Below are 15006 nucleotides of genomic sequence, written 5' to 3'. Positions count from 1 at the left end.
TCCTACTAGACTACAGCGCAGCATTTGATCTAGTAGACCACGCTCTTCTTCTTAAGAAGCTGACGACGTACGGGTTCACTGAAGATGCGTTGTCCTGGACTGAATCGTACCTGACGAACCGCAAATGGCAAGTATATACAAATGGGGCCTACAGCAAGCAGAGAACCTTGCACTGTGGGGTACCACAGGGCAGCTGCCTAGGACCACAGCTGTATAACATATATGTAAATGATATGCCGGAGGTGGTACAGAATGGATTATTAGACCAATATGCGGATGATAGCACGATTCACACGCGAGGACACACATTGGATGATATAAGAACAGAAACCAAAATAGACCTAGAAAGGGTGGCAACATGGTCAGATGAAAACATGCTAAAACTGAATAATGGAAAAACCAAAGTGATGCTTGTGGGAACAGCACAGAAAACCAGGAAAGCGCCACCTTTGGAGCTGGAACTTAGGGGGCAACGTTTGGAACAATGCCCCGCAGTAAAGCTACTCGGACTGCACCTTGACCAAAACCTCACATGGGACAGCCACGTAACTCAAATAGTTAAGAAGTGCAACAGAAGCTTGGCACAGGTGGGGAGAGTTAAGGACTTATTACCACGTCAGCAGAGAATAGCCGTAGTCAACGCCTTGATAATTCCACATATAGACTACTGCTGCTCCGTTTGGGGGAACACAACACAGAACAACATAAGAAGACTACAGGTGGTTCAGAACAGGGCCGCAAGACTTGCTCTTGGTTGCGATCGTTACACACATGTGGACTCTATGCTGAAGACCTTAGGCTGGCTGACTGTAAGGGACAGGATTCAACAGAAAAGCCTTGCCACTTTCGAAAGAATAATGCTCACCAAACAACCAAAAGCTCTGCACGACAAAATCACCTTTCAGTCTCAGATTCACAACTACCGAACACGCTCAATGAACACGATCAGACTACCAAAACCAAAATCCAACTCTCAGAAAAGACGCTTCCTGTACAGAATGTCACAGTTATGGAACAGCAATTAGCAAGTATTGGACTGCAAAATTGGACTGTAAATATCGACTGAGAAATTGTGTAACAACTGCTATGTATATTACTTTGTATGTTTTTAACTGTATGTAATGTGTAAATATGTATGTGACAATGACCACAGGAAGAATAGCCTCTGAGGAGGCTAAATGTGGATCATAATAAACTCAAAACTCAAAGATCCGGTCTGTGGCTAGAAGATGTAATGTGCGTCTACAACGCCCCTGACGGTTGGTAATGTATGCGGACAGTAGTCAGTAGGGATTAAAAAACGCCATGACACCATAAAATAGACCAACATTTATCATTGTGGCTTCCCCCCTTTATATCCGACAAGACCGCAACGACACGCTCATAACATTCCACCTCGGTATAAACACATCGAAATTGCAACATCTATATGTACTAGTATTCCCATCATACACCAATTGGAAACAAAATGGCGGCACCCGTGGTCGCGGGCTAAACCATATCGCAAACCTGTAATACATGTGATATAATTTCTCACGCGATACAATTGGCCCTTCTTTTTTTTTAAATTATATCCTCATTACTTTAATCTCAGCATTCAGATGAGCGACATCGCGACAACTGTTGGATAACCAGGAGATGATGTTTGACCCAGAGCAATAGATTACTTCCGGGTCACATGACTCTTTCTTTCTGTTTACTCGGATAGTCGAGAGCGACAGCGGTTTGGAAAAGTCCCCGTCCTTCCGAAGCCAAAGTCGCACAATAAGCTGATTTAGAGACAACCTACTGGTGTTTCTGTGCAAGACTAGGGTTCAAGTTTGTTCAGGTAAGGTGATCTGTGGTATTTTGACTCCAAAATCTCTGTAGATTTGACAGAAAACTGGAGTTTGTCTTGAATTTTTGGTAGGGATCCCTCGGTTACGTCACTGGTAACTCAACTCCATTTTTCTTGTCTTTTGTGGGTATTGAAAGATAGACTGCAGAAGGAAGTGATACACATGTTCCTTTGTAGCTTTGCTGTTGTCTGTACCTAAAATGGGGGAAATGTTTTGTCAAACTTATTCAAAATTCACACGGGGGAAGCGAGGATGGTAGAAGATAACGTAAACAAAATTCTTGGGCCCTTGAGGGGTTTTATCGATGATCTTTCTTTGATGAATTTAAAGGGTTTAAATCGCATTAACGAGTGAAATGCAGATGTACATGTGTGTATGTGTATTTGCACTTGCATAGTCAATTCGGTACTATTTATTGGTGAAAAAAATGGTATACAGGGCGCAGTAAAAATGTAAACGATATACTGTAAACCCCTTCGACCGCTCCCGGACAGGAAACTTCCCACAATCTGGTATTCATCATGGCGGGTTCTACATTTTACGGGGAGGTTCACTAACTGTAGACTCTACCAGGCTTCGTGGATCGGTGGTCTAATTGTAGAAATTGGACAAATAGAATCTATAGTACGCTAGGGGAGTTAGCCGGCCAGAAGAGTACGTTTCCTCACCACGAAGACTGTGCGGGGTCGCTATGTTCTTTGAAGTCCACTAATCGCTATCTAATAGGTGCGAAGTGGTTTATTGCTTTCCGACTCGCCCGTGACGGGTCTTGACTGCAGCGGCCGGGACTTCTCACGGTTATCGTCATAAGCCCTCGGATCGGCCATTGCATCCCAAAATGAGTCCTTTTTGCCTCCAAACTTCACCAAAAAGGTACAGCTTGGCCACACTCAACAGGGAAAAATGCGATCTCTTTTCGCGACCGATTGCTGCAGATTGACCGCACAAGAATTTACCTATAGCGTAAACTGTTATCATGTTACATATACATTTCATCGCAAAATTAACCTCACTCTAGCCTACATTGTTTCAAAAGCATTTATATTTTAGCAAAAAAACGCCGTCCAAAACATCTTTTTTGCCGCGTTTTGTTGTCGATCCCAGTTTGACCTTGTCCCAAACCGAGCTGTTTCCCACTGGGCGCTGGCCGATTTATGACTTAAATTATCTCCAGCGCTGAGCTACTTCCTTTGTACAAATAACGGGGGGATTAATTCTCTGTCGTTTGTTCTTAGCGACCCCGCACAGGCTTCGTGGTGAGGATAATGATTCTACCGATCCACGGAGCCTGGTAGAGGCTACACTAACTGATGCTTGGGCGTGTTTTCAAATGTAGGGGTTTCTCTTTGCACTTTCGGGGACAGTGTAGAATTAAAAAAAACACATCCGATTTCGATGAGTTTGGCTGAGTGATTTTACACATTTTACTGGAATATTGATACGATTTATTCGACAGATTCATTTGTTTTCATTGTTGCTACAAGCTTTGGGTGGCGTTTGGCGTCAAGAGTTGTACTCCTTTGTTTTTGTCCTATTGTTATGCTTGTAAACAATTCGATGTCGGCCCCTTTCGCGTAGTGATTATTGCGGTTGCATAAGATTCGTACATTTCCGCGTAGTGATTCGAGCGTCCGTACGAATGTCATATTATTCATGTAAATGCTTACTGTATGCACCCCTGAATTCAGTCTTCCGACTGCAAGTCATATATTTTGTTTAGTATTTATAATGTCGACTGTTGAACTTGAATAAACCGTTTATACCAACCAAATATCATCAGGATCCAATCCAGGTTTTCCGAATTATGTTGTTCAAACACACACACATACCTTCATACAAAGACCCGTACAAGCAATAAAAATTATGCTTATAGTAATGATACACACAGACACAGAGAAAAATGCAGACACCTATATACACAGACAGACGCATAATTACTCACACATAGACACACAGGCACACACACTCAGGTACACATACACACACACACATTCAAACACATCAAAAACACACCTTTTTGGCGAAGATAGTAACTGTTGATAAATGATCTTGTTCCTATTGTCTGAGTTACAGAAGTTGCACACGATCTAGGAGAATGTAGGGTTTGGGTGACGTCAGGAAAAATTTGAAAAAAAGGATTCCTCTGTGCGATCTAACAAAGGGGAGAAACGCTACAGGTGTGAGGAGTGCAACAAGCAGTTCAGTCGGCTGTATAGTCTGAAGACTTCCCCCTTACTTTTATGCAATGCGGACCAAAAGCTGAAATAGCTGTGGATGTAGCATTTTTAACTTTATCGTTCCTACAGAAAGTGCACAACATCTAGGAGGATGTCGACAACAACCAGTGCCCAGAGTTTGGGTGACGTCAGGAGAAGGGCGAAAAAGGATTCTTCTGTGCGACCTGTCAGAAAGGAGAAACGCTTCAGGTGTGAGGAGTGCAGCAAGCAGTTCAGACAGCTGGGTCATCTTAAGGAACACATGCGGACTCACACAGGGGAGAAACCTTACAAGTGTGAGGAGTGCAGCAGGCAGTTCAGTCAGTTCTGTAATCTGAAGAAACACATGCGGACTCACACAGGAGACAAACCCTACAGGTGTGAGGAGTGCAGCAGGCAGTTCAGTCGGCTGGATGAGCTTAGAAAACATATGCATACTCACACAGGGGAGAAACCCTACAGGTGTGAGGAGTGCAGCAGGCAGTTCAGTCAGCTGGGTCATCTGAAGACTCACATTCGGACTCACACAGGGGAGAAACCCTACAGGTGTGAGGAGTGCAGCAGGCAGTTTGGTCGACCGGATTCTCAGAATACTCACATGCGGACTCACACAGGTGAGAAACGCTACACGTGTGAGGAGTGCAGCAAGCAGTTTAGCAAGCTTGGTCATCTGAAGAGTCACATGCGGACTCACACAGGTGAGAAACCCTACAGGTGTGAGGAGTGCAGCAGGCAGGTCAGTGAGCTGGGTGCTCTGAAGACACACATGCGGACTCACACAGGAGAGAAACCCTACCAGTGTGAGGTGTGCAAAAGGCAGTTCAATCGGCTGGGTGCTCTGAAGACTCACATGCTGACTCACACAGGGGAGAAACCCTACAAGTGTGAGGAGTGCAACAGACAGTTTAGCAAGCTTAGTGCTCTGAAAAGACACATACGGACTCACACAGGGGAGAAACCCTACAGGTGTGAGGACTGCAGCAGGCGGTTTAGTGAGCTGGGTACGATGAAGAAACACATGCGGACTCATACAAGGGAGAAACCTTACAGGTGTGAGGAGTGCAGCAGGCAGTTCAGTCGACTGGATAGTCTGAAGAAACACATGGAATCTCACAAAAGAACTTGAACAAGTGTGAGGGAGTTCGCTTACCCGTGGTGTTCTAGAATTTAGTTTCCAAGATGTTTTTTTTTTTTCGATGTGTATCATGTGCAAGTTCATTACCTGTTTTGTAACTTCTAGGAGGGCTTCAGATGTTTGAATTGTTTCGTAGTAAACTAGAAGTCAACTAGAACTAGCACGCTTTGGTATATTTAAATACTGTTGTGAGGTATGTCTAGAAGGAAAAATGTAGAAGTCTGTTTGCTGTTTTGCAATTTCTTTATAGTAGATTGTGTTTGATGATTTGCAAATGAAGTAGAACAATAAAGTAACATGCCTTTTATAAATAGAACGTAGCATTTATTTTGTAAATAGGCTAAAATTAACAGTGATTTGCAAAGTAGAACTAGAACTTGACATTGAAGATTGTTTTTGTACCTTCGACATTTAATGAACAGTACCAAGTCAATGTCTAAAGGGGAAGAGTAGTAAACTTGTTATCTTCCTTTTCTCCTAGAAATAGTATCTCTAACCAACGTCCTTGCTCTAACTATACTCATAACTTAATGGATTTTAGACTTACCGTTAGATGGGAGAACAGTAGACCAATAGAGGTGTTGATACTCTTGTAGTATAAGCTCGCTTCATTTATTAATATCTATCTTCGTTGTTGATTTCAATAGTTTTTATTCATCCATTTTGTTAAAAGTTTGTTAAAAATAAACAGTTCGAACCGTGCCTGTAGTTTTTCTTACACATTGATTTTGTTAGCACATAAGAAACGTTGGAAATTCTCATTTACTTATCATACCAAGCAATAGAACATAGCTCCTGTTGTTTTAGTTGCAGGAGTTAAAAGACCACAGAAAGGTACTAAGGCCAATGTAATCTACAGACTCAAATGTGAAGAACCCAACTGCACCAACACATACATCGGTGAGACTAGCCGGCCACTAAAGGCAAGGTACAAAGAACATTGCAAACCCAGCGCCAACGGCTACACCTCTGCTATTTTCAACCACCTAGAACACAACCAAGGACACTCCTTCAACCTCCAATCAACCGATATCCTAGACCGCGAAGCCCGCTGGTTTGAACGGGGAGTTAGGCCATATATGATAGAATATACAATCCCATCCTCAACAGAAAAGGGGGGCTACGTGTGGAACGTGAGGTGGTCACCGCGAAAACCGCGAACATTAATCCACCGCGAACATTTCTGCATTTACAGTATCTATTTGTGCTTTTTCTGTGCATTCCATGAGATATTGAAGTGATACTGGTAGTAAGTTTATTGGTGAAACATTACAGATCTGGCGGTGTGGTTTACAAACATGTATTCGCAACTCGCCTGTGAAAAGGAAACAAAAAGAAGAGAGACCTTGCAGTCAATCCTAGCTAAATGGGCACATTATACAGTCTTCAGACATACTAGTACCTTGTAACGTTTTGTATTTCGAAATGTGAACGTAAAGGAATCATGGTACACAGATAGTTGTAACTTTCAAGTTAAGAATGCGGCTTTACTGCATTATGACATAACGTTTGACTCAAAATAACTAGCAAACTATTAAGAGGAAGATCGACGAAAAATCGTTACTCAACAGACAGTAGGTGTAAACTATTAATCTCTGTCACTCGCGTGCCACTAGATCCAGTGGAAATTGGGTACCTTGCATGTGAACGGATCGACTAAAGGCGTGTCCTCGCTAGAAATCTACTGGCTGTGCCCCCCCCCCACCCACGCAATAAAACTTTGCAACTAAACCAATTGACTCATTTGCATTAACTGTGTTTTAGCCTTGCTTCCCTTTGAAATCCAAATTGTCTTCAGTTTGACCTGAATTGTCTTACAACGTTTCCTATTGGACATCTGAAATTGTCTTCATTCTTAGTTAGAGTATAAAAGACCTGTTTCTTCCAGATCACTTCATTGTCACTGACGAAAACTGTTGGGTTCCAGTTGAAACGTTTGACCGTTTCCAAAACCATATCTAGTTGCTCGAGTAACTACTTTTTGGGCGTAACCAGGGGGTCATATCTGACCCAGAACAATAGAATACTTCCGGGTCACATACTTCCTGTTTACTCGGAAAATCGAGGCAGACAACGGTTTGGAAAAGTTCCCGAGCTTCCGGAACAAAAATCACAAAATAAGCGGCTTTGGAGACAACCTACTGGTGTTTGTGTGCAAGGCTAGTGTTAAACTTTGTTCAGGTAAGACGATCTGTTGTATTTTGACTCTAAAACTTCTCTAGATTTGACAGAAAACAAGCGTGTCGACGTCTTGATTTTAGTGGGGGTCCCGACTACTGGTAACTCAACTCCATCAAGTTTTTCTTCTGTGGGTGTTGTAAAATAGACCATAGTCTTCGATACACATGTTCCTTTGTAGCTCTGCTGTTTCCTCGCCTAAAATGGAGGAAAGTTCAAAGTTTATTCGAAATTCACACGGGAAAGCGAGGAGGGATACAAAAGATTACGTAAACAAATTTTGGGGCTCCGGAGGGGTTTAAAGATTAAAAAAAAACGAATTTATAGGGTTGTAATCGTTGATGAATTTATAGGGTTATTAATGAGTGAAAATACAAGTTGTGTTTACAGCTTCAGAGTCAATTTGGTACTGTTTATTGGTAAAAAGAGTCGTCTGGCTGGTTTGCTGGGCGCAGTTGAAATATATACGGTTTACTGTAAACCCCTCAATCCGCTCCCGGACCGGAAACTTTTTCACCATCTGGTGTTCATTAATTTATGTCGTGTTCCTTATTTTACGGTCAGGTTCAGTAACTGATGCTTGGGTGTGTTTTCACATCTAGGGCTTTCTCTGTGCATATTCGGGGACAATGTGGAACAAAAAACATCCGTTTTACCGGAAAATTGATAAGATTTTTTTGAGAGATTCTTTTGTTTTCACTGTAGCTACACGCGTGGGGTGGCCTCTAGCGTCAAGAGTCGTACTCCTTTGTCTTTGTCCTATTGCTATGCTCGTAAGCAATAGATGTCGGTTATTTTCAATTACGTTCGCTTACGTTAGCCTCATTAAAAACCTCATTTTTTTATGACACAATCGAAGGAAGACCATGAAATCCAAAGGGTCGGACTGCAGACCAGGTTCTTGTCAGCGCATTTGAGCTTGTAGTTTGCTGCTATTATTATAAAGAGAATCTGTCCTGTGATTTCTGTGTGCATTTCTGCAGAATCCTACTAGTACTAGCATTCGTTCCTTTTTGTAATGAAAACTTTGTGCATATGGCTTAAATAAACCTCACTTTCACCGCTTATTTTGCCCTCACTGACAAATTCATACAATGCGGACCAAATACATGTACTAAAATAGCTATGGATGAAACATTTGTAACTTGATCGTTCATATTGTCTCTACAGAAGTTGCACTAGATCCAGAAGGATGTCAACAACAAGCAGCGCAGAGAGTTTCGGTGACGTCAGGAGAAAGGCGAAAAAGGATTCTTCTGTGCGATCTGTCAGAGAGGAAAAACGCTACAGGTGTGAGGAGTGCAGCAAGCAGTTCAGTCATCTGGGTCATCTGAAGACACACATGCGGACTCACACAGGTGAGAAACCCTACACGTGTGAGGAGTGCAGCAGGCAGTTTAGTCAGCTTGGTGCTCTGAAGACTCACATGAGATCTCACACAGGGGAAAAACCCTACAAGTGTGAGGAGTGCAGCAAGCAGTTCAGTCAGCTGGGTGAGCTGAAAAAACACATGCGGACTCACACAGGAGAAAAACCCTATAAATGTGAGAAGTGCAGCAAACAGTTTTGTCAGCAGGGTCCTCTGAAAACGCACATGCGGACACACACTGGAGAGAAACCGTACAAGTGTGAGGACTGCAGCAAGCAGTTTAGTCAGAAGAGTAATCTGAAGAGCCACATGCGGACTCACACAGGTGAGAAACCTTACAGGTGTGAGGAGTGCAGTAGGCAGTTCAGTGAGCTGGGTAGTCTAACAAAACATATGCGGACTCACACCGGTGAGAAGCCATACAAGTGTGAGGAGTGCAGCAGGCAGTTCAGTGTGCTGAGTGCTCTGAAGACTCACATGCGAACTCACACAGGTGAGAAACCCTACAGGTGTGAGAAGTGTAGCAGGCAGTTTAGTGAGCTGGGTAATCTGAAGGCTCACGTGCGGACTCACACAGGGGAGAAACCCTACAGATGCGATGAGTGCAGCAGACAGTTCGGTGTGCTGTGCGATCTAAAGAAACACATGCGGACTCACACAGGAGAGAAACCCTACGGTTGTGAGGCGTGCAGCAGGCAGTTCAGTCGTCTGGATTCTCTGAAGAAACACCTGCGGACTCACACTCGGGAAAACTTAAAGGTGTGAGGAGTGCAGCAAGCAGTTCAGCATAAAGGGTTCGAAAGTGAATCAGACAGTTCAGCCAGCTGATGATCGTGAAGACTTACATGCCTTTTAGCACGTTATCAGTAAAGTCACCTCAGTTTGTGTTTTTTGAGGCAACAACTTTTCTGTTTTTGGAAGGTTTATTTGTGTTGAAAGAAGTCGTTCAGGATTAGATTTGAACTGCGTTTTGTGCGATTTGTTAATCAATAGATGAACAGTACTTTCTAATGCAACCAATTTGAATTACCAACATCTTCAACGGAGTAACTCTTGTTGTAGTTTAACTCTGTCCCAGCATCTTGTTCAGGCAATCGCCGCATTCAAGTAGTTTAAATTCACATGTTTCTGGTGTTATAAAATTTAGTTTCTAAGATGTGAGAAGCATAGTGTGTTCAAGTTGACTTCTTACGGTATAAGCTCTATTATGATAAATAGTGTTTAGTTTTTCAAACTTAACATTGTTTTGTTAACTAGAAAGTGACATTGATAGTCTTTAACATACAATCAACGGCAAAAGTTAATGTCTGCACGGAGAATAGTACCTCATTCAGGAGTGAAGTTTATTCCTCTTCTTTTAATAATACGTCTACTTATGTTCCGTAACCATATATATTTCAGGCTTCTAGTTTTAGTTAAGGGAAGAGAACGACTTGTAGAAATGTTTTGAATTTTGTTAGATAAGTTCACTCTGATAAGTCTTAACGATCTTGTTAATGTCTGCTAGTTTGCTTTCATGTCTTTGTAAACAGGTTGGTAGACTCACGGTTTGAGTTCAGTTAGGATAACAATAAAACGAGAAGAACCAGTTTTGCTTTTCTTAACAAGTTCAGTTTAATAACTAGTGGCTATCTTCGTTGTTGACTTTGATGTTTTGCATTTACCTATTTTGTTAACGTTTTATTTTGAATAAACGATTTGAAACCAAGCATGTAGTTTTTATTTTACATTGCATTTGTTACCACATGAGAAGTATAGGAAATTCACATTTACTTATCGCCTCTACCAAACATTAGAAGGCGAGATATCTAGAACACCAGATATGAAGACCGGAAATCCTGCTGCAGTTTCTTTAAAAGTCACTAGGGTCCAATTATCTGATCATTTCATTTTCCCAACACCCGAACAGCGTTAATATACACACATGATCTCTGTAGGATTATCCACCAACACTCAGTATCACAGAGCCGGTCTGTGGCTAGAAGCTGTAATGTGCGTCTCCAACGCTCCTGACGGTTGGTAATGTATGGGGACAGTAGTCAGTAGGGATTAAAAAAAAAACACCATGCCACCATAAAACAGACCAAACATTTATAGTTGTGGCTGCTGTCCCATTATATCCGACAAGACCGCAACGACACGCTCATAACATTCCACGTACGTCAATATTAACACATCGAAATTGCAACACCACTTCCCATCATACCCCACTGGGAAAGATAATGGCGGCGCCCGTGGACGCCGACTAAACCATATCGCAAAGCTGTAATTCATGTAATATCATTTCTCAACTTATACAATTGGCTCTTCTAAATTGTATCATTTCTACAATCTCAGCATTCAGCTGGGCGATGTCGCGACAACTATTGGATAACCAGGAGATGATGTTTGACCCAAAAAACAAAAGGTCACTTCCGGGTCACATGACGCCGTCTTCCTGTTTACTCGGAGAGTCGAGAGCGGCATCGGTTTGGAAAAGTTCCCGTCCTTCCTGAGCAAAAATCACAACTTTCGCGGTTTTAGAGACAACCTGCTGGTGTTTGTGTGCAAGGCTAGGGTTCAACTTTGTTCAGGTAAGACGATTTGTTGTATTTTGACCCTAAAACGTCTGTAGATTTGACAGAAATCTGAAGCGTATCGTTTTTTGATAGTGATCCCTGGGTCCCGTAAACTCGACTCTATTTTTCTGTCTTCTGTGGGTGTTGCAAAACAGACCATAGCCTGCAGAAGGAAGTGATACACATGTTCCTTTGGAGCCTTGCTGTTTCCTCGTCTAAAATGCAGGAAAGTTTCTATTAATGTTTATTCAAAATCAACTCGGGGAAAGCGAGGAGGAAGACAGAAGATATAGCGTAAACAACATTGGGCCATGAGGGGTTTACCGAGGGTCTGTCTGTTAAGAATTGTTTGTATTGTAATCATCAAAATGGGTGAAAGTGCAAGTGTGTTTAGGTCCATTTTCAAGTGCAGAGGTAATTTTCAAGTGTCCATTGGTGTTTAGAAACGTCTTACTGGTATTCACGGCGAAGTTGAAAGATGTACGGTATACTGTAAACCCCTTTGTCCGCCCCTGGGACAGAAACCTCCCGGCATTGAGGTGTTCATCATGGCGTGTTCCATTTTACCGGAAGTGTTTTCAAATTTAGGGGCTTCTCTTAGTATTTTGTGGGACCACTGGCGACATGTCGACAAAAGGCATCCGATTTCGCTAACGTTTGACCGAACGACACCACAAATTTGACAAGAAACTAATAATTCGAGAGATTCACCATTTCTTTGTTTTTACAAGCAGGGGGTGACGTTTAGCGTCAAGAGTCGTACCCCTTTGTTCTTGTCCTATTGTTATGCTCGTAAACAATAGATGTCGGTCCCTTTCGCATACGTTCATCTCATTAAAACCGTTTTCATGACAAAATCTTGAAGGAAGACCGCAAATAGTCTTCAAGCAGACCCTACGGTGCCTTAGAAATAGTATCAAAGCTGGCAAAGGAGTATAGCCGGCCAAAGGGAGATAGCCGACTAAGGGAGTCAAACGGGCACCGGTATACCAAGTCCCTGGCCAGCTTTGATACTATTTCTAAGGCACCGTAGGGTCTGCTTGGAGACTAGACCGCAAAATCCAAAGGGTCAGACTGCAGACCAGCTTCTTGCCCGCCCATTTGTATTGATTTCTGCGTGTAATTTGGCAGATTTCTGCGTGTAATTTGGCTATCAGTTGCTTCTCCTTTCCATGAAGATTCTTTATCAGTCAGTGGGTAAAGATAGACCCTACTCTCCAAGCAGAGATTGAATCGCGGAGATATACTAGTAGTCGGGAAATTTATAGGCGCGCTCCTCTTTACTCTGCCTCTAAACGAGAGCGCGCCTGTAAATTTCCCGACTACTACTATACCGCCGTCTATACATGATTAGGTGTTTGAAGAAACACGGTCTGAGCACTTGCGGCTTAGTACTTGTGTACATAGGGTTTGTCCGCCCCACCCTGGAATACGCCTGCCAGGTCTGGCACCCAGGGCTTACAGTAGAACTGTCATGTATGGTTGAACGTGTCCAAGCCAGGGCCTGTAAGATCATTCTTGGTCGTTCTTTCAGTTCCTACAGTTCAGCGCTACTGATTTGTAAATTAGAACCTCCGCATGTAAGGCGTAAAGCTCTCTGTCTGAAGTATGCCAGATCTATTGTTCATTCTGAGGTTTTCAACTGCTGGCTACCACCACGCCACTCTGAGGTACATGGCAGGGACCTAAGAAATGCTGACAACTTCAGCCAGTTTAAGTGCCGAACATCGCGTTTCAGGAATACCACGTTGCCTTATTGTATCGATCTGTTAAACTCACACTAGTCTTTGAAGTGTCACATTTTAATCATTCAGAATGAGATCGATTTTATAATTGACATAGATATATATTTACTTGATGGTGTGTAGACCCACAATTTTAAATTGTAAAGTTTAGTGAAAATTGTGATAAGTATATTTAGATTAAGGCACTTAGGCAGGACATTCCATTGTGTTTAGTCCTAAGCGCCAGCCTCTCCTGTACAATGTACGAGGCAATTTAGTCCTCGGACTATAATCTTGCACATGGCATTGTGTGTTTAAATAAATAAACCAGTTCTCTCTTCTCTCATCTCCGCGACTCTAATCTCCAAGCAGATCCATGGTGGCGTAATATAGTATCAAACCCACCGTACGTGCCCGTTTGACTCCCTTTGGCCGGTTATACTTCTTGGTCACTTTTGATACTATCTTATGGCACCGTAGGATCTGCTTGGAGATTACGCGACTCAACCTCTGCTTCGAGAGTAAACAAATCCCACTTTTCTTACCATGCCTTACTAAAAATGCATGCATTGTAGTGACTGTACACTCAATTTGACTAAGAATGAAGCATTTTAAATGATCGTTCGTATTGTCTCTACAGAAGTTGCACCAGATCTAGGAGGATGTCGACAACAAGCAGTGGCCAGGGTTTGGGTGACGTCAGCAGAAAGGCGAAAAAGGATTCTTCTGTGCGATCTACCAAAGAGGAGAAATGCCACAAGTGTGAGGAGTGTAGCAAGCAGTTCAGTCGGCTGGATGATCTAAGGAGGCACATGCGGACTCACACAGGGGAGAAACCTTACCAGTGTGAGGAGTGCAACAGGCAGTTTAGTCAGCTGGGACATCTGAAGGCTCACATGCGAACTCACACAGGTGAGAAACCCTACAGGTGTGAGGAGTGCAGCAAGCAGTTTAGACAGCTGGGTTCTCTAAAGAAACACATGCGGACTCACACAGGGGAGAAACCCTACAGGTGTGAGGAGTGCAGTAGGCAGTTCAGTCAACTTGAGCATCTGAAGAGTCACATACGGACTCACACAGGGGAGAAATCCTACAGGTGTGAGGAGTGCAGCATGAGGTTCAGAGAGCTGATTCATCTGAAGACACACAAACGGACTCACACAGGTGAGAAACCCTACAGGTGTGAGGAGTGCAGCAGGCAGTTCCGTCAGCGGGGTGTTTTGAAGAAACACATGCGGACTCACACAGGGGAGAAACCCTACAGGTGTGAGGAGTGCAGTAGGCAGTTCAGTCAGCTGTGTAATCTGAAGAAACACATGCGGACTCACACAGGGGAGAAACCCTACAGGTGTGAGGAGTGCAGCAAGCAGTTTAGACAGCTGGGTTCTCTAAAGAAACACATGCGGACTCATACGAGGGAGAAACAGGTGTGAGGAGTACTGATAAAGCCAGCTGGTGGGGAAGTGAATCAGATCCGGCAGTTTAGTCAGCAGTTGGATTTGAAAAAAAGTTACATGCACTGACACGTTGTTAGGAAAGCCAGTTCAGTTTGTGTTTTGAAGCGCCAGCCTTTTCTGTTATGGTGTTCATTTTGATCTCATGGAAATACTTGTGGTTTTCTCAAATCCAGTTCCCAAGATGTTAGTTTTGTTACATTTGTATCATATTCAACTTCATCTCCTGTTTTGTAACTTCTACGATGGAATATTGTAGATCTTTTTTATTGTTTCGTAGCAAACTTTAAGTTAACTGCAACTAGCCCGCTTTTGTATCTTTATTTACATATTCACATACAATAGTGAGGTATGTCTACATGGAAAAAGTAGAATTTTGTTTGCTGTTTTGCAATTCCTTTAAAGGTACATAGTAGATCGTTTTTGATGGATTGCTAACACAGTAGAACTTAACATAGTTTTTTTTTATAGAACGTAACATTTATTTTGTAACAAATGTTGTAATCTACACTTATTTCAGTACAGTTTGTAAAG

The 15006-nt window shown here is 42.7% G+C and overlaps 2 protein-coding genes across 2 annotated transcripts in view; both read left to right on the top strand.

Annotated features, from left to right (window-relative positions):
• Window positions 1–15006, top strand: part of LOC118427815 (zinc finger protein 678-like) — a 161529-nt gene that overhangs the window by 21790 nt on the left and 124733 nt on the right. The window lies entirely within an intron of this gene.
• LOC118427946 (zinc finger protein 271-like) lies at window positions 7115–14772 on the top strand. Its single transcript, XM_035837913.1, has 3 exons — window positions 7115–7370; window positions 8538–9497; window positions 13659–14772. Exons 2-3 carry the CDS (start codon window positions 8560–8562, stop codon window positions 14449–14451), a joined length of 1731 nt encoding a protein of 576 aa, XP_035693806.1. The 5' UTR covers window positions 7115–7370; window positions 8538–8559; the 3' UTR covers window positions 14452–14772.

Source organism: Branchiostoma floridae, chromosome 12 (genome assembly GCF_000003815.2).
Source record: "Branchiostoma floridae strain S238N-H82 chromosome 12, Bfl_VNyyK, whole genome shotgun sequence".
Lineage (NCBI taxonomy): Eukaryota > Metazoa > Chordata > Leptocardii > Amphioxiformes > Branchiostomatidae > Branchiostoma > Branchiostoma floridae.
Note: the sequence above shows the minus strand (reverse complement) of the source record. Positions and strands in the feature narration are given on the sequence as shown.